The following is a 24,693-nucleotide window of genomic DNA, read 5'->3' as shown; positions in this document are numbered from 1 at the left end:
GATTGTTGAAATTAAGACATTTTGAGGCAGGGAATTTCCTGTTCTATTATATTTTAATTTTAAAGATCGTCTGCAGGCCTTCATGAGGTCCAACGTTGTTTATACATTGACAAGCCCAAGATGTCGTGGAACCTATATTAGATCCACCCGAAGGTTACTTTTACTTGCATTACCTTTAACCTATAAATTTGTATTTACGAATCCTTTGTTTTTAATTTTCATGCATTTATTGTTTTCTTTTAACATTTGATAACAAACCCTGGCCTACCATATGAAATATTTGTGGACCTCCTGAATTTCTTATATTTATTCACAGGCATACCTTTTTAGATATATATATATATATATATATATATATATATATAATATATATATATATATATATATATATATATATATGGTTTTCCACTTTTTCAATATATTTGCTTTTATTTAGAATAACAATACCTTTGCCTTTGGTGTGGTAATATGCAGATCCTTGTTATTTGCCAGTTTCGTAAAATGTTCAAATCTCTCTTTCTAAAGAAAGGTGTCCATTGCGTTGTTAACGAGTTAGAAGTGTTTTTTGGGTTAATTCCTGCATTTGTGTACGAAGGCTCATTACATCGGTGTTGTATTGAAATGAGCCTTCGTACACAAATGCAGGAATTAACCCAAAAGAATTTTAACTCGTTAATAACGCAATTAACACTATTCTTTAGTGAATATATATAAATATTAAATATAATTATATTATAATATATATATAATAATAATTAATATTATATATAATTATATAATTTATATATATATATAGTATATACGTATATATATATGTGTGTGTGTGTGTGTGTGTGTGTGAATGTGTGTGGTATCCGTGGAATGCCATGCCAATAATTTTAGTGAAGCAAGATGCGATATACAATGTTACAACAATTGACTTTTCTTAATAATTCCATATATTGTCCAGCTTAATTCAAATATTTCTGGAAAGTACAACGCAGTTGTATACTGTATACAACTATTATACTAAAGATAATACCTTTAATTTACTTTAACTGAAAGAATATATCGTAAAATGGAAGGAAAAAAAGTGATGTAGTTAAATGTAAATAAATGTAATATATATCAATTTTTCCAGGATTTCAGGGGGGTGAGGGGCAAGTGCCCCCCTCTTGCCCTTGTGTGCGGGCGCCAATGACTCTCTCTCTCTCTCTCCGTCAACTAGAGGAAAAGCTTCAACAGTTAAATTGAGACAAAGTAAATGTCACAACTGCTAAACCAACTGCTTGTTAAGCGTCACTGTTCACCTTGAAGTAAGTGCAAGATTCAATGAAAATGTCCTTCTTATACATGGATGGTCAAGTAGCATGCTTAAATTTAACCAAGATCGTAGCCCGTAGAATACTGGCGCTTTATATACATATATATATATATATATATATATATATATATATATATATATATATATATATAATATATATATATATTATATATATAATACAAATGTACCATTAATATCTAGGGAACAAATTCGTAAGGAATTTGTTCCCCAGACTTCCTGGAAAAAGAATTTGAACTAATTCGTAAGCAGCTTTCGTCTTTAAGGTATCCTGACCATATAATTGAGAGAGCAATTCACAAGCAAAACGTAATTTTCTACCGACCCCATCAAGACAAGACCAGAGACACCCAACAATAAAATAAAGATTCCACACCTGGACAGGATTAAGACGGTGACCCAGACCCTCGGAAAATCTAACCCTTTTGCATTGACTTACCCAAACACCTTAGCCAAAACTGATTAAAGTCCAACAAAAGACATCCTCCTAGGACCCGGCGTTTACAAAATCCCATGCTGGACTGTGACCAATCTTACATCGGATTTACAGGAATATCACTTCCCCAGAGATTAATACAACACAAACGGTCAGTTAGGTATGGACAACAGAACTCAGCTATTTTCAACCATCATAAATGACCTTAACCACACAATAAACTGGAATTTGTCATGTATAACTTATAGCAGCAACTGCCAGTGTAAGAGTCAAATGATGGAATTGGCCTTCATTAAACAGAAGACAGGTAATGAACATCTCAAAGGGCGCATGGGATTCAGATCTCATTGACAAAGTTTTCATTCAACCAACGCTTAAGAGGATTAAAGGAAGATTTTATCGGGATTTCAAGCGGAAAGGGAGTGACCTAAAGTGGCTTAACTGTGGATGGATCTCTTGGTATAATACCACCTTTTCTGTAACTTTTTCGCATTCATCTACCTGAAGAGGGAGACAGCAGTCTCTGAAATATAGTATTTTTTCTCTATATTTTGGCGCTTTATTTAGATGGAATTCTGCTGTAACATATTTTTACCAGTCATATATTATGTATGTATATATATATATATATATATATATATATATATATATATATATATATATATATACACGCACACTATACATATATTATACACATACTATATATGCATATTTGTATATATACACATATGTATGTGTATATATACATATATATATTTATATATATGTCTATAAATGGTATATGCCACGATAGGAAAATAAACAGCGGAGTATCCGCGAGATCTTTCGACGTTCAAACGTCCTTTACTAAGCAGATAAACTGACTTACATGAGGAAATGACAATACACGAAAGGTCGTATAACTGACAGACAGGGATTATAAAGAGATTAGAACCTAGAATCCGACACACCTGGAGGATGAGGTAACCTTCCCAAACAAGCAAAAACATGGGTACAATTAAAAGTTTAAGACAATCTCCTCAGACACAAGGACAAGACAATTAAAGGATTATTATAGGTGACAGTTATTCAGAACTTTGGTAGACAAAAACATATTCACAATACATATTAAACATACATATTTCAATGAAGTTATCTCTAAGGCAACTAATTTCTATTTAAGTCTGTAATTATATCTTTGAGGTCATTCTTAAACATGTTACAAATACAAGGGTCTACAAATGAAACAAGGCCACGACTAATATTGAAATTACAATGAGAAGTAAGTTGCATTAAAGCAGATTCTAAAAGATTTCGTGATAAGACATCTTTTGACCTTGCAATTACTAAACTACCAATCCAATTTATTTTGGTGGTTGTTTTCACTTAAATGAATGAATATTGCATTAGATGTTTGCCCAGTTTTGACAGAATATTTATGCTGGCTTAACCTTACTTCTAAGCCCTTTCTTGACTGTCCGAGATAAAATGAGGGACAATCCATAAATGGAATTTTATATATTAAGTTGTTGCTTTCTCTGGGGCCATTTTTTATTAACATTCCTTTTAGTGTTACTTACACTATAAAACTTTTTGTGGGCTTTATTATAACAAATATCTAATATATGTGAAGGATAACATAAATTTTTCCCTCCCTATTTTTTCTATGTATCCAATTTCTTGATCCAAATATTGGGACTGACAATGCGCAATGTTCGTAAAAACATATTTCAATGGATTTGAAACCATTAAATCATTGCTAAAAGCCTTTAAGGTCAACCTTGTTTTTTCCTATAATAACACACTAAAAGGAATGTTAATAAAAAATAGCCCTAGAGAAAGCAACCACATAATATATAAAATTCCATGTATGGATTGCCCCTCATTTTATCTCGGACAGTCGAGAAAGGGCTTAGAAGTAAGGTTAAGCCAGCATAAATATTCTGTCAAAACTGGGCAAACATCTAATGAAATATTCATTCATTTAAGTGACAACCACATATGGATTGGTAGTTCAGTAATTGCAAGGTGAAAAGATGTCTTATCATAAAATCTTTTACAATCTGCTTAATACAACTTACTTCTCATTGTAATTTCAATATTAGTCGTGGCCTGTTTCATTTAGACCCTTGTATTTGTAACATGTTTAAGAATGACCTCAAAGATATCATTACATACTTAAATAAAAATTAGTTGCCTTAGAGATAACTTCATTGTATATGTATATTTAATATGTATTGTGAATATGTTTTTGTTTACCAAAAGTTCTGAATAGCTGTCACCTATAATAATCCTTTAATTGTCTTGTCTTGTTTGGGAGGTTACTCATCTTCCAGGTATGTCGGATTCTAGGTACTAATCTCTTTATAATCCCTGTCTGTCAGTTATACGACCTTTCGTGTATTGTCATTTCCTCATGTAAGTCAGTTTATCTGCTTAGTAAAGGACGTTTGAACGTCGAAAGATCTCGCGGATACTCCGTTGTTTATTTTCCCTTCGTGGCATAAACCTTCATTTATTGATTTATCACGTTCTTAACTTTCGTGATTCAGTTATGCATATATGTATATGTATTGTTGCGCAACATTACCAACCGTGTCTTACTTTTCCAGTGGAATTTACTACATTGATTATGCGAAAAAGATATATTTTTGTCAGACATAACTATCAGAAATTAATAAATAAAATGAAATAAAATTAAAAGACGAAAAATTGCCATTGCAACTACTTTTAATGGATCTGTTTTCTCATTCAAGGGATGTGATAAGTCTCCAGCATGATATATTAAAACTGATACCTTAACTGCTTAATCACTGGTTTACAATATGTATTTATTACCTGCCTTGCTTGGGTGGTTTTCAGTCGGTTAGTCTTTCTGGAGGCGTGGAGAGGGTGAGTGTGTGTGTGTGTGTGTGTGTGTGTGTGTGTGTGTGTGTGTGTGTGTGTGTGTGTGTGTGTGTGTGTGTGTGTGTGTGACTATACTTGTTTTACTGTTGTTTCTTCCGATGAATCTGCTTTGTCATCCCACCTGGCTTTTTTTGACCTGAGCTGATCTCACGTACTATACAGGTGAATAAAACATATAATTGTGCTACTGTTGTCGATGCTTTCACTTGTAGTGATGCATCAGGCAGGCAGTTAATAAGACAAAAATAGTTCTGACGTCTACAGGTAGTTGTCATTCCTTTTTGTGATACAGGATGTAATGATGTCTCTGCTAAGAGTCATCAGCATCACCTCATGACGCCAGGAAATCTTGAAAGGTGTACTGTCATGGAGAGAAGATTGTCGAATCGGATTTTTTAAATACTGAAACAGTTTCTGTCTCGATTTACCTAGTTGGACTTTTTAAGCTTGCAGGTGTTATTTGGGCGTTCTTTTTTTCAGTTTCTTTCTTTTTTATCTTCTGGTTTTGTCACGTCTGAGCTTTGGCCTCCCAATCTAAAATTTTCCTTACACCTCACAGGGCAACCACTCTTCATGTGCTCTGGCTCTGCTGGTGTTTGCTAGATGTGTATGTTTACGTACGTATGCTGTACATGGACTCGCATGTGATTGTGCCTTAGGTCAGTCAAGGCATACGCATATTAACCTAAGTAGGTGCTTTACCTAAACTTGGTAAAGACAAACACGTACACGGTGCGGCATATTCGTCTGCATCATTTGTTGGAACGTTTTTCACAAAACTACTGCTTTGCTATGATTTTGTCCATCTATATTCATCTTTCAAATGCTTAGGAACCGGCATTATCCATGCCTCTCTTAGCAGTTATATCAATACAGGCTCTCTTCAGTCGGAAATTAGGGAAGGAAAAAAAAGTAGGTTAAGCAGTCAGCAGCTGAATAAGATTTGGAAACCAATTGGATGTAGATGAGTTCATGATGGTGGAAGAGAGCAGTGACCTGGATATGTCCTTCGCCCAACCTCTGGGATAACAGCAGTAATATTTATAGCAGAGCTCCTGTGACCACAAGAACGACTGTAACAAGCATTACCCTGCACTTTTTGTGAGACATATCTTGAGTCTTTCTTCAAGATGAAATTTATGTCATACTTGAGATCATTTTAAAGTTATCTTTTGCGGTCGTGATATATCTATAGTATTCCAATAAATATTTTAATTTTCCCACACAAACTTAGGAACATTTTACCTAATCAGCAGCCACATTTATTTTCCATATATTACTTTGAAAGTATTTTAAGATTCTGCGCACAATTTGATTTTTCTTTCTTTTTGGCTCTGTTACATATTTGAATATTTCGTTTTTCGTGAATTCTTCATCTTCAGGTTTCAGCAGATAGGACAACATTTACAATATTTCCACGTGGAATGTATTTATATTTTCCCTCCCGTCCATCTCGCTACGTCCTCCGTTTGAAGACTCTGGAGTCATGATTCCTGGTCGGATTCTTACTCATCTTGTTTTGTGCTGTTACCTTCCTGCTGCACTGTCCAACCTACAATCTTTATAATGGTTTTAGCCACATTGATTCAGCGAGATTAACAATTTAACTTTGGATTGGACGTAATAGCAATAGGAATAGTAATTTAATTGCATGAACAAAATGTAAGAGTGATATTACCATGATATTAATAGAAGTCAGTTACCATATAACGAGAGAGTGGAGTGGGAAGCCAGTAAGGAACCAGAGAAGAGAGATAGAGAGAGTATGAATAAATTCTGTGGAATAGCAGCAACGAGGAACAATTCCAAAGAACTTTCATTTAAAAGAAAAAATGCAAAATTTCATTCTACCTTTATTTTTGCCAAAACTTACAGCGAGAACAAAGCCTCGTATAAAAACTCCACACGTTTCACTGCCCCGTGTGACTGCCCCAGGGAGCTTGTTAAAGTCACGTGACCCGGGTCACGGGCAGCCACTTATCAACGATTCCTCTAGATTTTCGGAAAAGGTCAGTAATAGCAGGGTAAGATAGGAAATGTCAAGTTATCCTGTAACGGTAAATCATAGCTTTTCCAACGATTTCACCATTTTAGTTCAAAATTTATACATTTAATTATCTTGTTTCACTGCTGTCGAATCAGTATTGTGATGCATCTCAAGTGTTTCAACCTCGTTGGTTAGACTTTTTTTTTAGATATTCTCCGAGATGTAGATCGTCTCTTTAAAAAATAATAAACTGCATCGAATCGGGATGATATTGCTCACACCCTTCGAATCACCTTGACTTCCATTCACCACAGGAAATGGATCATTACCAGCTAATGACCTGCTATTCATGTTTCCTTCTGCAAAATCACCTGATTCTTTTTCTCTGCAATAAGTTAAGATTGTTCATTGGGATTCTAAGATAATTAACGGTTTATACATTCGGGTACTTAGATCTTAACCAGAGAATCACACACGTCCATTTGTATATCATAAAAAAATATGACAAAATATCGTCATCACGGAGGATGACAAAATCCAGTATAAGGCTGCGGTTTCGTGTGATGGGAATTTTGCAATTATCTCCGTCAACTAACCCCTAGTTGTTCTTTTATTTCGGTTATCTTCTCTTTCTCATCGTTAACTGGTTTAAGCCAGCGTCTCTCAAACGTGTCCTTTGCCTGAATGACAATCATTTCCCGTAGCGCTACCTAGCCGGTACAAGACGCTTGTCAGGCGACATTTGTCCTTGTGTTTGGTGTCGAAGCCTCCGAATTCTTCGCACGGTTTACTGTCGGGCGTAACTGCCCCAAGCACATGATTAAATTCACGTGTCCTGGATCACGGTGCAGCCAGTTACTCAGTATTCAAATATTCGCCATCTCTGTTAGGCATTGTGCAGTAACCACAACTAACATTGCAAATCGATCTGTCTCTCAGGCGTCTACTGTCATATCGGTGAAAACCGGTAATCCGAATTGCCGTCCAATAACAAACGTCATTTGTGGCTGGTCAGTTGCAAACTATTATCATGTTTATCATGGCAAGACTAAGTGATATACATGATGGAGTCTTCTCTTTCCCGGATGATTTAAAACAAACTAACTATTAAAAATAAATGCGCCGAGTTCTCCCGACCAATTTAGAGTTATACGTTCTTCTAACACGAAATTTTCACTTTCTCGCTTAATTCTATCTAAATCCACAGTTGCTGCCTTTAACAGCCTCATTTTAAACCATAAAGAAGCAAAATATTTCTATGATGTTCAATCAATTCACATCCATACGATGCATAGCAAATAAGCAATAGTGTGCTTAGGAACCTCCTCAATGCTTATAAACTATCCCGGGAATTCTTGAAATGCAGAATTCTATTCTACAATATACGGCTCACTATTACATGAATAGTGTTGAAGACTACTATATTATATGACATGAATTAGAGAGAAATACGAACTATTTTCGTCAACGTTCTAATGGTATCTTTCACCCATACTCACAGAAAATTGTGAAACAAGTAACCCGTATACCCTCGTCACCGAGAAACTGAGAGAACTTCATAGAAGCTCAAAGTCCTTTCTAGAAAATTCTTGAGCTAAACAGACGAAAGACGCAACTCCCTTGAAGGTAACAATACCAGTTTCTTAAAGGTCCCGTGATTTTCTCTTTTCTTTATCATATCGGCTAGTCATAACTCCTTGAAAAATAATCGTGAATCTAATGATTTTAATTAGCAGCATCCGGCAGCCTCCCCCGGCGGCCATCCTCAGCGAGATATTTATTTTGGTTCACAACTAACGGCGGGAGGAGTAGACTCACTCAGTTTCCAACTTACTCAGTGCTCGGCAGGCAACCAAGCCTCTTCATTAAGGTTATTTTGTACATACACAATTCGTTTATACAGGTGGGTCAGAAGTGAACGTTTCAGATTTACAATGTGTGACAAAGGAAATGAATCAAACGGTATCTGCCATGTTGAACGCTGCTTGGAAATATGGGAAAGAAGCGGGTTCATTACTGAATTATTAATATGCTACCTAACTGTGGACCCATGCATGGCTTCTGTTCATTAACTTTTGAGTGAAAGTTTTGGTACTACTTCTAATTTAAGGTCGCAAAGCTCTTCATAACCGGCAACTTGTGTTGGGATTATTTTTGTCCTCATGAGCACCAACAATCTTAGTCTTCCTTATTTTCCTGTGTGTCATTTGCTCTTCAGATGTACCTGCACAAAGCTATGACGCAGCTGCACTAATACATCAAATTTCAGTCATTAATTAGGGAGGAAAACATCCTGAAAAAGGAGAAACAAACGGTTCTAGAATTCGTCGAAAGGAAGCCGCATGCTGCACTGACCTCCGCTATTTTTAAATGAATGTTCACACATCTTTCATTATTTCCCAGGAGTTGAGACTACAATTCTCACTCCAAGCTCTTGTATGATAAGAATTAAGAGTTTTAAAGCGATTTCCTTAAAATAACCATTAAAAGCCGAAAGAAATGGCAATATGAGTACGTTTCATTAGATAACTGCTTCTTTGCTCTTCAACGCCCGTGTCTGAAAAGGTGCCAAGGAAACGTTGGTCTGACGCAGTGGGTCCTGCTCTGACACTCCGCTTGCTTGCTGATGCACAAGCGCTTGTGTATTTCTACACAGACACGCGTGAGTAATGCTAGTTACTCCATTTGATTATTAATTAATTTTTTAAATATTCATTAGTTAGGGGTAAAGGGATATATATAGCTATGTATGTATATATATATATATATATATATAATATATATGTAATATATATATTATAATATATACATATATATATATATATATTATACTTATATCTAGCGTATGCATACTCTTAAAGCTGTTTTCCTCTAAGAGGGAGGGCGTCGGGGTGGGGGTGGTGGGGGGAAGACAATTAACAGTCACTGCCAAATTCACGCATTGACTGCTGCACCATGGATAAAATCCATACGGAAAACTTCCAGAAAACCGGCAACTTCTTAGAACACATTTGCGGTTCTTGAGCACTGCACAAAAAATCGACACCCCCGCTGAGGGTCCTTCCTTTACCGTACTTCTTTCACACCTCTATCCTTTGCTTTCCAAGTCTTCCTCTCTTCTTCACTCCCAACTTTCTTTTCATCCACCATCTGATCTTCATCCTTTCCACATGATCAAACATTGTGAAAGTAATCTGAGCCTCCTCATTCACCTACTGTACCCCTTTTCACCGCTTCTAAATGCTTCTACATTTTCCATTACTCCAGGTTCTCTAAAGCTACAAACGAGGCAAATGGATCATCTGAACAGCCTCCACCATTTCTCTTTCAGTCATAATCAGCATCCACAGTCGACTCACATTAAGGAGAATTGGCTGAACAATCACTTCTCGTAATACGACTTTAACGTCTATTGATACTACAATTTTTTTCAGATTTTTTTTCCACAAACTTTTATCGTCATGACTTCATATTTAGTCTGCTTCATCTCCCTGATTCCATTTACCTTATATAACCACAAAACTATTAATTTTATATGTTTGTAGACTTATACTATTGGCACAGGCACTTTTTGCCTTCCACTTCCTGCGCAGGAAGCCCTTCAACCTTTGTCTCACCACTAAGTGATTAAAGGGCCAGCAATCTCTCCTAATACGGACCAACTACCATCTATTTCTTCTTTTCTGCCTTGCATCCTCACACATTCAAGTCCCTCAAATTTATTATTTTATTCCTTCTTTGGCTTTTCTACAATATCAATAAAGGTTTTGGGCTACATACATACCCCGTGCCCGAGCCATTTGATTTTCCACTGGTATCCCATAGGATGTCATATAGCTTTCCTAATTTTTCGTATTCCATTTCAGCATAAATCTTGTCGATGGTAAAGTTAGTCTTTGTTAACTGAAGGAAATGAACTTGCTGGTTTCTTTTTATCAGATGTTTGTTATGTTAACTTCACTTTGTACCAGCGCAGGCTCTTGCCCGTAACCTGCAAGTAATATATCACATTATTGGAAATACTTTATAAACTATTCTGCTGGGGACTTGAGCTATTGAAAAGTTTAAAAAATCGTCTTATATTTACGACATTTTTAGTTGCTTTAGAAGCCTTCAGAAACATACACCCAGTCAACTGCCAAAATGATCACTGAATGCCATCTCATCGTTTCCAGGAGCAATCAGCCCGGAGGACATGACGAAGGAAGGCAGCGAGGGGATCTGTGGGTCTTGCCAAAAACCAGCATCCTTGAAATGCACAGCCTGTGGCCAAGTTTACTACTGCAGCAAAGAACACCAGAAGAAACACTGGAAGGTCCACAAAACAAAATGCTGTCCCGTAGTAGAAAAGAGCGATCCGCAACAAGGAAGGTGAGAAATAAAAAAAAAAAATAAATAAATAAATAAATAAAAAAAATTGGTTGACTGAGGATCATAAGGAAACCTCTTCATCTCTGAGCACAGCATGAAACGTTGAGGTGACTCATTCACAAATACAGAATTTCATATAAAAACGGCCAGAGTCGACAAGTTGTTGTTGTTCTTTTCATTCGGATGCTTACTACCTAAATTCTGACGTAGTCATTCCTGACAACATTCCTGAGAGTAACTGTTCAGTTGCTAAAAGGCAAACGAAAGGTCATGGTCATTTTTTTTAGAGAATATTTAGAAAATAGGCAGTTGATCTGATCATGACGATGCATTTCTATGCACTACACCGTTATCACCAATTTCAACTTCGACTTACCCTTTGGGTATCGTCTTTTTTTTTTCTTTTTTTTTACTCACCATTATTTCTTCCCTACGTTCTTCTTTCTTAATCGTTGGATGCAAAGGCATTTTGCATGAAGCTTGAAAGCCGCTGGTGACTAACAGATAATGTGCTGGACGCCTACAATATTACCACTGTGAATATTTGCAAATCACTACTACTAACAAGGGTTATGGGGTTTTCTAAAAGTTAATGTCTATCCTAGTCATGAGTTACCTACATATTAGAATTTCTAACTTCTAAATTTTTAGGAATTCCTACTCTTGACTCTGCAAACTTTTTGAAAATTATGCATAAATAGTCATTATTATTCATAATTTATTGCCTGAATTTCAGGTACCTCGTAGCGTCTCGGGACATCCCAGCTGGCCAGTCAATACTGAAAGAAAAGCCACTCGTTCTGGGACCCCAGTCGACATCCACTGCAATGTGCCTCGGTTGTCTAAACCCCATCACTGAGCCCAATTTCCCGAGATGCCCAAGTTGTTCCTGGCCTCTGTGTTCCCCCGTTTGTGCTAAATCTCCGTTACACGAGGCTGAATGTGCTTATTTGTCAACTGACTCGATGAAGACAGGTCCCCCACAGGATCTAGATGAAACACCAAGATATGACGTCATCTTGGTCCTTCGTTGTCTGGCGTTAAGGAAGAAAAATCCCGACGCCTGGAAGACCATCGAGTCCATGGTTCACTACGCAGACAAATACAAAAAGGAACAAGAGCCTTATCACATGGCGACTGTGAAATACATCTCGGAAATACTGACGGGCGTCTGCGACGCGGACTTGGTCCACCGTGTCAAGGGAGCCATCATCACCAATGCCATCAATACCAAAGGACCCAGAGGACAATCATTCCGAGGACTGTATCAAAAAATCTACCTTTTGAATCATTCCTGTCATCCGAATGCAACGCTAAGATCGGATATCTATGGCTTCCTGTACATAAACGCTGCCGTTGACATCAAAAAGGGCGAGCCTGTCGTTTTCAGCTACGTACCTCCAACCTCAACTCTGTGGCAGAGGCAGGAAGAACTCCAGACCACTTATAATTTTACCTGCACGTGTAATAGATGCACAGACCCAACTGAATTATCGACACATTTTTCGAGCCCGCTATGTCCCAAGTGTCACGATGGGTTCTTGGAACCAAGTCAGAACTATGTAGAACCATGGAAGTGTTCTAAGTGTGGAACCACAAAACCACTGAAAGACTTAATAAAAAAGGCAGATAAATTTATGGAAAATATTGAAGCAAATTCTACAACAACCAAAGATGCTGCCAAGTTGTTGGAAGATGTAAAAAAGGATTACCACCCAAAGCATTATGTCTGGCTGACGGCGGCTCAGGCTATTCTTAGAAACTTGGCAAAAAATAACGACATAGAAGCACTTCAGATGAAGAGAGATTTGTGGGAAGGAATTCTGCAGCTCTTTTACAAACTAGAACCTGGGAACACAAGACGACGAGGTTGGTCTTCCTTTACCTTTTTACGAGCTGCTACTGTCAGAACTGGATTATTTCCAATGATATATGCAAATGAAATTCGTAATCCCTTATCTTAATTAGTATTGAATTCCTAAGCTACTTCAGCCATTCTTTCATTTTTAACAATACTGTCATTTGAATACATCAACTGCACGTGTTAAACTTTTAACTGTAGTTGTAGTTTTGTAGTAGTAACTGTTAGTAACCCTTGTTCTTTCTCTCAGGTGTGAGTCTCTATCACCTCGCCAGCGCCGAATTCGAGGTCTTCAAGGCCAAGCACTCGCAGGGAGGAATCTCTGCTGGGGAATACCTCGCAGGCCTGACCAGCGCCTTGTACTGGCTCGATAGCGCGAAGGAAATTATTGACATCGAGGCAGAGGATTCGTTTGAGAGACGCTGGCTTAAACTAGTTAACAATGAGAGAGATGAGATAAACAAGATTAAAGAAAAACTAGAGGAACGTTGACGGAAGATAATTGCAAAATTCCCATCACACGAAACCGCAGCCTCCTCCTGGATTTTGTCATCCGCCGTGATAACGATATTTTGTCATTATTTTTTATGATATACAAATGGACGTGTGTGATTCTCTGGTTAAGATCTAAGTACCCGAAGGTATAAACCGTTAATTATCTTAGAATCCCAATGAACAATCTTAACTTATTGTAGAGAAAAAGAATCAGGTGATTTTGCAGAAGGAAACATGAATAGCGGGTCATTACCTGGTAATGATCCATTTCCTGTGGTGAATGGAAGTCAAGGTGATTCGAAGGGTGTGAGCAATATCATCCCGATTCGATGCAGTTTATTATTTTTTAAAGAGACGATCTACATCTCGGAGAATATAAAAAAAAAAAGTCTTACCAACGAGGTTGAAACACTTGAGATGCATCACAATACTGATTCGACAGCAGTGAAACAAGATAATTAAATGTATAAATTTTGAACTAAAATGGTGAAATCGTTGGAAAAGCTATGATTTACCGTTACAGGATAACTTGACATTTCCTATCTTACCCTGCTATTACTGACCTTTACCGAAAATCTAGAGGAATCGTTGATAAGTGGCTGCCCCGTGACCCGGGTCACGTGACTTTAACAAGCTCCCTGGGGCAGTCACACGGGGCAGTGAAACGTGTGGAGTTTTTATACGAGGCTTTGTTCTCGCTGTAAGTTTTGGCAAAAATAAAGGTAGAATGAAATTTTGCATTTTTTCTTTAAAATGAAAGTTCCTTGGAATTGTTCCTCGTTGCTGCTATTCCACAGAATTTATTCATACTCTCTCTCTCTCTCTCTCTCTCGTTACTGGCTCTTCCCACTCCACTCTCTCTCATATGGTAACTGACTTCTATTAATATCATGGTAATATCACTCTTACATTTTGTTCATGCAATTAAATTACTATTCCTATTGCTATTACGTCCAATCCAAAGTTAAATTGTTAATCTCGCTGAATCAATGTGCTAACCATTATAGATTAGGTGGACAGTCAGCAGGAAGGTAACAGCACAAAACAAGATGAGTAAGAATCCGACCAGGAATCATGACTCCAGAGTCTTCAAACGGAGGACGTAGCGAGATGGACGGGAGGGAAAATATAAATACATTCCACGTGGAAATATTGTAAATGTTGTCCTATCTGCTGAAACCTGAAGATGAAGAATTCACGAAAAACGAAATATTCAAATATGTAACAGAGCAAAAAAAAAAAAAATTGCGCGCAGAATCTTAAAATACTTTCGAAGTAATATATAGAAAATAAATGCAACTGTTGATTAGGTAAAATGTTCTTAAGTGTGTGTGGGAAAATTAAATTATTTACTATATTTACTATAGATATATCTCGACCGTAAAAGATAACTTTAAAATGATCTCATGTATGACATAAATTTCATCTTGAAGAAAGACTCAAGATAGGTTTCACAAAAAGTGCAGGGCAATGCTTGTTACAGTCATTCTTGTGCTCACAGGAGCTCTGCTATAAATATTACTGCTGTTATCCCAGTAGTTGGGCGAAGGGCATATCCAGATCACTGCTCTCTTTCACCATTATTATCTCATCTACATCCAATTGGTTTCCAAATCTTATTCAGCTACTGACTGCTTAACTTACTTTTTTTTGCCTTCCCTAATTTCTGACTGAAGAGGGAGTCTGTATTGGATATAACTGCTGAAGGGAGCCTGTATTGCATACAACTGCTGAAGAGAGTTTGTATTGGATATAACTGCTGAAGGGAGCCTATGTTGGATAGAAGTGCCTCTAAGCATTTGAAAGATGAACATAGATGGACAAAATCATATTAAAGCCGAAATAGCTGTGTAAAGAAAAAAAATCCAACAAATGATGCAGACGAATATGTTGTACCGTGTACGTGTTTGTTTTACCAAACCTTTAGATAAAGCACGTACTTAGATTAATATGCGTATGCCTTAACTGACTACAGGAATAGTCACACGCTACAGGATTCGGTTAGAAAGCTTTCGTTCATCGAATTTCACATTTGTTTTTATTTTTACTGAAAAGACATAATTTCGCTAAATTAACTCTAGAATCTGAAAGTACAATGCAAATTATCAATCATATATATATATATATATAATATATATATATATATATATAGTGTATATATATATACATATATATATATATAAATATATAGTATATATATATATATATATATATATATTGATATATATATATATTAAACTGCAAAACAAAAACGTTCAGTTTAAAAACACGATATATGTCCTAAGTAATTGGAATTTCTCAGATGGATTCGTTCATAGAAATCTGGAAGATAGAGAATTAATTACTGATTGTATTACGATGAGTTACGACGACAATATTTACTAGTGATTCTTTATGAAAAGGAATATTATTGCATCATCATGCGTAGTGATTGTAATTATTTTAGTTTCTACAAATTTGTGCTTGCATTCCAAAGCGTTCAAAGTCAGCTGACATCAATGGCAGTCGATGTTGCGACGGCTAAGGTAGGTTGAGCAAATCTAGTTGAATCCGCAAGAGAGTTTTCTATAATGTGAGGCGGTGCCCGAGTGCTTCGAGCGGGAAAGCGCAAGTCAAGATCTCTGGGCACAAGTCACAAGCCGTGGAACTATAAATATGGAGTGTAATCACTTAATTTTCCATGACAATATCTTGTCATCTATGACATTTGTTCCATTATGTAAAAGTAAATTTAGCAGTATAAATTTTTCAATCTGGCAATTTCTGTTCACATGATAATATACTTTTAAAATAGACCAAAAATTATTAGTATTATAATAAGACTGACATTAATAAGTGATCCGTAAAAATAAATAATTCATATCAACAAGTGTTTTTTTTTTTTTAATAATGATTGATAAAAGTAAGTAATAAGCATAAGTCAACATAATTATAATTAAAGTCCCTTGTGTCATGGAGATACGGTTAATCCCTAGGTAACAGGCTGGATAGCAAGACCTAAGTAGTGCATAAAATGCAAAGTAGGGTACAAAGACTTTGATATTTAGAAGAATATTAAATACAAGGGGTTCAACAGGCTTTAGTGGTAAAATTTATTACACCATCCCATGGCAAAGACATGAAATCACTGAGTCTCATCACATGTCATGCATGATTATTTCTATTTTTTGAGACATATACGTGCTTCATTGGGTTTATTGGAAATTGCTTTTCAAGATCTTCTAACAGATGATAAATTTATTAAAATTGACATTAAAAAATTTGGAAGAGTAGAGTAAAAAAGCGAACCCAGATAAAATGCATATCTGGATATCTTTACTTAAAAACATTGCAGCGCCGTATTTTCTACACGCTTAATTATATGCATTTAAAAGGTATTTTCAAGAGCTTTCCAATGAGACCATATATATTAAAATCGGTCGAACATTAAGGACGACAAAGTGAAAAAAAAACGTCTGCAAGACTATGCTCTAAAAGCTTAATTCAGCGTCATCTCCACCCTTTCCAATGGCGCCGGGAAGTGACACACGTCACTGGATACTGGCGTAACGACCTATACACTTTCATGACTTTGACGTTGACATGGATCAGTGCTAGCAGTCGTTTACAAAGCTACTGTCATTAAATGGTAATCTTTATCAAAGTTAAAGTAGCCTGTCAACTCGGAAGATTTTCTGGCTATGCTTTCATTACAAAAAGTTAGGAGTTAGCCTACAAGGCAGCATTACTTCGCCGCGAAGCTGTTGCATGATATAAAACTTTAATTGCCCGTGCAATAGTTATCGAGTTATTTGTGCGAATAAATATTTTTACTTTACTCAGCATTTTTTCGTGAATGATTTGCGGGTGGAAACCGATGTCCAAAAGTAGTCTATAATATGAGAAAGCAAGATTGACCGTAGCCTATGGTTGAAATTTTCCACTCCCTTTTACAGTCTTTGATTGTTACACCAACTGTCGAATGAAATCAAAATTAGGGTATAAATTTCTTAGAGAATTAACTTGCATACTAAGGTCCCTTCAAATTATATCTAGTAAAACGAAGAACGATCTTGGCAACCATTATCACGGTTTCCCAGCAATCTGTGCATCTATACTCACCGCTCTTTCCTCTGCCACTTTCCACCACCAATACTATAATCGCACCCTTTCTCTCTCTCTCTCCACTTCTAGAACATACTTTAAAAATATATTATCGCTCAATCTCTCAAAGTAAATGTATGAATGAAGTAGTTATAAGTAAGCCTATGCTTTCACGTAGGCAGACTTTCCTCTCTCTCTCTCTCTCTCCGCTTCTAAAACATACTTTAAAAATATTTTATCACTCGGCGTCTCAAAGTAAATATAATGACTCAAGTATCTCTATAGACAGGCCTACGCTTAGCTCTCTCTCTCTCTCTCCTCTCTTCTCTCTCTCTCTCTCTCTCTCTCTCTATCATAATATTGCATTCATTTCTGTATTGTTCTTCACGATTTCTGCTGGTTATTGCCCAAATTTTGAAAAAAATCTCTTTATTTAAGATCCCATTTCCAATTACACATGAATTTTACGTCTTTTTAGTTATGAGAAAGGTTTCACAGTAGGTTTTAAAGAAGGATGATCGATATTCTACTCTGAACTGACGTTACCATAACTAACTGTAACGAATAATGTATCGGTTGTTACTGCATTCAGTTATAAATGATTATGGGACTTTGACAGAATCTTTATGGTTTAAAGTTACGGGAAATCTAAAGCAACAAACACGAGGACTTTGAAGCTCCTCCCCCTTCCCTAGAGTTGCCAGGTGTGGTATTATTAGCAATAGGTGTCCGAAGATTTCAGAAAACTGTATCTTCAGTTTTCTTGTCGATAATACATAAACATACATACCTAGCGAACACCAGCAGAGCATAATAAAGAGTGCTTGTCCTATGAGGTGTAGGGATAATTTTAGTTTAGGATGCAAAAGTTGAGACGTGATAATACCAGAAGATAAAAAAGAAAAAAAGAAACTACAAAATAATAATAATAATAATAATAATAATAATAATAATAATAATAATTAATAATAATAATAATAATAATAATAAAGAAAATAAAAAAATGCGCCGAAGAGCAGCGTTTTTTGTACAGCGTATAATGCTTTATGAAACTCACACCACGGCCCCTGAAACTCTCAGCAGCAGCCCGTGAAACTTTCAGCTACGGCAAGGAGATGCCCTTTGTTGTTGATACCTATAGCGGTACCAAACGCACGATCTTGCCTAACTTTCACAATAACTTAAAATAAAAACTGCTGAGGTAAGAGTGCTGAAATTTGGCATGTTTGATGATTAGAGGGTGGACGATCAACACACCAATTTGCAGCTCACTGGTCTCAGAAGTTTTTAAGATAGGAGGGTGGACAGAAAAAGCGTTTTCTTTTACAGAAAACCAAAAACGGCCAAGTGACGATTGCTAACTTGAAAAGTCCAACCGGGTAAATCGAGACAGAGACAGTTTCTGTATAACAAACATCGAATTCGACAATCTTCTCTCAATGATGACATTCCTTTAAATATTTCCTGACGTCATCAGGAGATGCTGATGGCTCTTAACAGAGGCGTCACATCCTGTTTCACAAAAGGGAATGACAAAACCTTCCGAACTGTCGTCACCCAGGATTTGTGTGGTACGATATGGTACGGTCAAGTCAATGTTTGCACAGCGGCCCTGTTCTTCGACTCTCTTGCTAGTCTTGACGTCATGCTAATCTGGATAATACCTGTAGAAGTCTGGCCTATCTGTTTTCTTATTCAACTGTCTACCCCGTACATCGTAACAACAGTGCTAACAGGACCAATGGCAGCAACAATGCAGCAAGTAACACAATTGTTTGATGTTCATCCATATGTAACGTGTATAAGTTCACGTCAAACATAAACACACCCATCAGTCACTGTTAACCGTCTCTCATTTTCATTGAAGTATTAAGTGGACTTTATTCTTTTTGGCAAATAAGATCTTATCATTATTCTGTTATTAATCTGCAATTCATATTTGGAAGCTGTTAAATACATTTAACAGCTTCCAAATATGAATTGACACCCCTCCCTCCCTCCCTCCTTATTTCTTCTACATCTACCATTCAATTTTACTGTCATTCATCAATGCAGGATTCAGTACAGGTGTCTTTTTAGCCAATTCAAAATGCTGTGATGTCTCTCAATTAATTGCAAAGGCTGCTGTCAACAGGCTGCATCGGGAAACATCATAATCCTGTATCATTTTGAAGAAACACTAAATTTAAATATTATAACTCTTCAATATTTTATCGATCACACTCTTGGTAAATTTAAGCACGCTACTTTACCATTCTTGCATAGGAAGAATGTTTTAAATATATAATGAGCTTCATTATTATTATTATTATTTTTATTATTATCATTATTCTTATTATTATTATTATTATTATTATTATTATTCAGGAGATGAAACCTATTCATATGGAACAAGCCCACCAAAGGGGCCACTGCCTTGAAATTCAAGCTTCCAAAGAATATGGTGCTCATTATGAAGTAAGAGACGGTAGAGGAAATACAGTTAAGAGATCTCACTTACTAAAAAGAAAAAGTAAATTAATTAGTTAGCAAATAGATAAAAATGTATTAAAACGTAAGCAGAATGGTATTAGGATAGTAATGCACTGCATCTTCGCTTGAACTTCTTTAGTTCCATTTGCCCGACATCTTCTGGGAGGCTGTTCCACAATCCAACGGTGCGAGGAACAAAGGTCCTCTGGAACAGCAAAGTTCGACAGCGAGGAGGCACATTTACTGCATATTGGTGCTGCTGCTCAGCGAATCTGGTTGCTCTCGGCGGGTCAAGGGAAGCAGGGATCAATTGTGAATGTGAAAGATTTCCCTTAAAATACCACTTACGAAAAAATGACAAATAAGAGACCATCCGTCGATGGTCCAAGTCATAACTATTACTTTTAAGAAACAGAAACCTACCACCATGAACCACTATCTTAAAGAGATGAATCTCTAGCAGAAGCAGGCATCCACACCGGAGAACAGTATTCTAGATAAGGGAGTACAAATGACCTAAAAGAGTTGCATTGGTTTTATCACATTTATAAATGTATGAGGTCTCACTAGACGTTTCTCAAAAGTAAAATGCGAGTCGAAAGTTTCACCTAGAATAGTTAAAAGCTTCAGACTCAGCAAAGTTCCATCCACCTGAAAGGGAGGATGGGGCAGAAAATCTGAACGAGATCTGCTAATCAATAGTTTTCGTTTTATTGGAGGTCAGCCAAACCCCATGTCCCAATTGAGGTGAGAGCACTTTCATTTCTCATAAGTTGAGACTTTACCACACCCTGACGTGTTACATCATCTTGAAGTATTCCTAAAACATATCCACCCACTCAGAGATTCTGAACTTTATAAATAAGTGCCTTGTGATTTACTAAATCGAAAGCAGCACAAAAATCAATTTGAATTACTCCGCACTCCAAACCCTTACCAAGGTTCCCTTGCAAATGGCAAGTCAAGTCTAAAAGAGCATGACAGATACCTAACTGCCTCCTATAAGCATATTGACTATCAGCTATCAATCTTTTAGATTTCACATACTTATATAGTGGCTTAAAGATAAGTTTCCAGTATCTTTGGAGAGCACAGGGAGTATAGAGATTGGCTCGTATTTACGGCAGTTTGCAGATATGCCACTCTCTGGAACAGGCACTTTATTACTAAGCGAGTGATCAAATGCAAAGTTACTACGTCGACATAAAATCTATGCAATCTAATAATCTTGGGAGACATCACGCTAGATTTTTTTTATCAAACAAAAGGAAGAAACCATAAGGATCTTCTCCGCCTGAGCTATCAAGATTATCTAGAATTTTCTTAACATACCTGGAGCGAAATGCAAATTTTGTAAGAATAGCCTTTGGATGACAAGTAACAGGGAGAGGGACATCCTCAGCAGATTGCTTCGCTTCAAAAGCTCGATGAAGCAGTTCAGCCTTTTCCCTAGGACCAGTAACCGATCTACCAACATCTGTTGGTAGTGGTGGTGGAATGGAAGACGTCCTTGACCCAAAGATAGATGATGCTTAATTGGACCACCAGATATGAGGCTGAGTAATTCTTTTCCTCTTCAAGGAATTATTGTAATTTATCTTGGCGAGACTCAACAAAAATGGTGTAATTTTCATTTGAACGATTTCGTCTGTTTGTCATGGAAGCTCCTCTACATGTAGCATCAAACCATGGCTAGTCATTTATTTATCCTTAATTCTGTGACCTTTCTAGTGTCATATCTTATGTCCATCTCAATGTCACAATGATGAGAAGTGCCTAAATATTCACAGACCTTGGACTCACAATAGCAGGAACGTCTGTGAATATGAGATCTAATCTACTACCAGAATGTGCGTGGAATCCTCAATTAGCGGGACACAATCGGAGGATACACAGAACTCAAGAGCAGACCGGCCATGTTGATATGTGGAATTTGAATTTAGTCACTCGCTGTGCTTTGCATTACAGTCTCCACAAATAAAGAATGAAACTTTTGACTCCAGTGACTGAGCCGTACTAATCCTTTCCAAAAGACGGTCATGTATAGAATCGTGAATATTTCAATTGCAGTAAACAGCAAATGCGTAAACATTGTAGAACATGTTGAATATCTTAAACAAAGAGCTTCATGGCAACTACACTCCAAATTTTTATGACGATAAATAGGTCGTCTGGACTTAGCGTTACGGCGATAAATGACGTTAGGGCCATCAAACCAAAGGATTAAAAACTCACCCTTTCACTTGTTACTGATACAAGAGCCTCAGATAAAAACATCAAATCGTAGTTACAGACAAAGAGATAAAGTATATTTTACCTTAAATCCCGACTATTTGAGGAAAGCACTTAGCAATTTTTTAACTGTAATGAATGACAGACTCTGGGTTCAGCTCAATGTCTTCCAAAAGAATCCAAATTAACGACATAAAATCACTATCAAAACTAATAAATAAAATCATAACAATATTAACATTGTAAAAATCAACAGAACATGTCCATGAGTCATTGAAAAAAGCGCCAGAAGGAAGTGGTTGACAAGTTGGGGCTGGTACACCTTGTAAGGCAAAAGGAATCCGCTAGGTTTGCCACAACAACTAAGGGAGGACAGTCAGGTTGGATTTAGACATAAAACGCTCAAAAAGAAAAGATTAGGTAAAGATAAAGCCACTTGCTGATAACCTACCCAGCAACTTTTGCTTTCCCATCAGCCTGTCCTACAAACTTTTCGAAAAAACGGGAAAGTGAACGAAAAAGAGGATAAATACCTGATTGTAACTTCAGGCGAGGGACTGCAAACCCAAGACCAAGAAGCCCACGGTACAATGGCTATGGAAGAGCCGAAGGTTGGAGAGCAAGGTTTGTATTCAGAGTAACCTTCTCTTAGAGGGATTGCCTATCAAGTCCAAAGAGTCACTTATACCCACTGGTTTGATTTCGAAGTGGCCTTCTCTTAAAAGAGTTGGCTGCCAAGGTTGGTCTCTCTTCATACCCTGATGTGAATGCTGCTAAGACACATTGATCAACTACCATTACCACAGGTGTTCAGTGAAGAATAACAAGCAATTCATCTAGTATCGGTGACGTCATTAATTTCATCTGAATTTTTGAGTTCAAGTACTGTGTGATAGTTATTCTTTTTTTTTTAGAGAGAATTAGCTCTCATTATCCTTCTGTGATAATTGGCAATTCATATTTTGTTGTTTTTAAGTACTTGACATCCCTCCTTACTTCTACATCTGCCGATCGGTGTTGTTTATATTCATCAATATATGATTCAGTAAAGTTTCCCCCTTTAATTTCTTCATGAACTGTAGATGTGCTGTTAACAAGGTACCTCAGGACAACGCCAGAATCACATTTCATTTTGAAGTATCGCGTAGCGTTCAAGATTTTAGAAATATTGTAGCCAGTTCTTCAGTATTCTACGGACTATACTCTTGGTTGAATTCAAGCATGTTACTTGACCATCCATGTATAGGAAAGATTTTTCATTATAGCTGGTACTTGTTTTGTTTGTTTGTTTGTTTGGTGCTTTTACGTTGCATGGAACCAGTGGTTATTCAGCAACGGGACCAACGGCTTTGCGTGGCTTCCGAACCACGTCGAGAGTGAACTTCTATCACCAGAAATACGCATCTCTCACTCCTCAGTGGAATGGCCGAGAATCGAACCCGCGACCACCGAGGTGGGACGTTAATACCATACCAACCACGCCGCTGAGGCGCTATGGCTGGTACTACTTGCTTCAGGTGAACAGTGCAGCACAACGAACAGTTTGTCTGGCAAGGGGAACAGAAACTTTGTCTCATTGTAACTGTGGAAGCTGTTCCTCTAGTTGACGAGAGAGAGAGAGAGAGAGAGAGAGAGAGAGAGAGAGAGAGAGAGAGAGAGAGAGAGAGAGGAATACACGCGTTACAAAAATTTCCCCAAGGCTCGAAAATGGCTAGCCATTCTCTTATCTTGCTTTATCCCCTGACGTCAAGGACAAAAGTCCGTCTTTTGAAACCGAAAGGAAACACGAGGAGAGGGAGAGAGACGATATTAATATGCAAATTCAGGAAGCAGTCGGTTGAGGTGAAGATGTGAATGTCATTCGCCGCTTCATCCATGACATCCTCAACGTCTCATTTCCAACAAAGAAGTGACAAATGTTTCGGAAATTGGAACAACAAAGAAAACAAGCCTCCTGGAATGACGAATCCTATTGTTACTGAAAATAAAAATCGCCTACAGCCACGCCATAAACGTGTTTACGGGCGAATTGCTTCTCGATGCAAGGTCATGACGACCAAACTCGAGTTTGATATGATGATGATGTCGGTGTTCACTTCTTGTTTTTGTTTTCAGATTTAGCAACCGTGTGTTAGCACGGGCTCTTGCTTCTTGAGCAATCCTTCAATTTTGCAAGTTCATGTAATATGTGCATAAATATTTTCGATAAAGCGAAATCATCAGGGATAAACACAAAATATAACGTACCTTAGTATCATATACATTTCCAGTGATGGAACGAAGGAACATGTCCTTTAGTACATGACCACCAGTTCTTTTTATGCAGTCAATCGAGTGGCTCTAAATATTGATATGTTCGCGGCGAATGTATCCCAGCTATGAGCAACTAAAAAAAAATAATAAAAAAAACACACCACGAACAGTCGGAAGCACAGCCGGATGGTTGTGCACAAGATTACTAATCTCTCGACTGACAGCGGATGTTGCCATTCAATGACAGACGAAAATGTCATTGTCAGAGTTTGTACATCTCTCATTACTATCAAAAT

The 24,693-nt window shown here is 37.1% G+C and overlaps 2 protein-coding genes across 5 annotated transcripts in view; one reads left to right on the top strand and one right to left on the bottom strand.

Moving 5' to 3' along the window:
- The window catches only part of LOC135215270 (organic solute transporter subunit alpha-like), a 146,991-nt gene that overhangs the window by 105,989 nt on the left and 16,309 nt on the right, over positions 1-24,693 (bottom strand). The window lies entirely within an intron of this gene.
- Positions 8,403-14,088, top strand: LOC135215268 (SET domain-containing protein SmydA-8-like). Of its 2 annotated transcripts, none has more exons than XM_064249808.1 (4): positions 8,403-8,533; positions 10,806-11,001; positions 11,738-12,870; positions 13,113-14,088. In XM_064249808.1, the coding sequence occupies exons 2-4, from the start codon at positions 10,826-10,828 to the stop codon at positions 13,352-13,354; spliced, it is 1,551 nt and encodes a 516-aa protein (XP_064105878.1). In that variant the 5' UTR covers positions 8,403-8,533; positions 10,806-10,825; the 3' UTR covers positions 13,355-14,088. The 2 variants fall into 2 exon arrangements, with proteins under 2 accessions (XP_064105878.1, XP_064105879.1); XM_064249809.1 differs by lacking the exon at positions 8,403-8,533 and adding an exon at positions 8,612-9,292.

This window comes from Macrobrachium nipponense, chromosome 5, assembly GCF_015104395.2.
Source record: "Macrobrachium nipponense isolate FS-2020 chromosome 5, ASM1510439v2, whole genome shotgun sequence".
NCBI classification, from domain to species: Eukaryota; Metazoa; Arthropoda; class Malacostraca; order Decapoda; family Palaemonidae; genus Macrobrachium; species Macrobrachium nipponense.
Note: the sequence above shows the minus strand (reverse complement) of the source record. Positions and strands in the feature narration are given on the sequence as shown.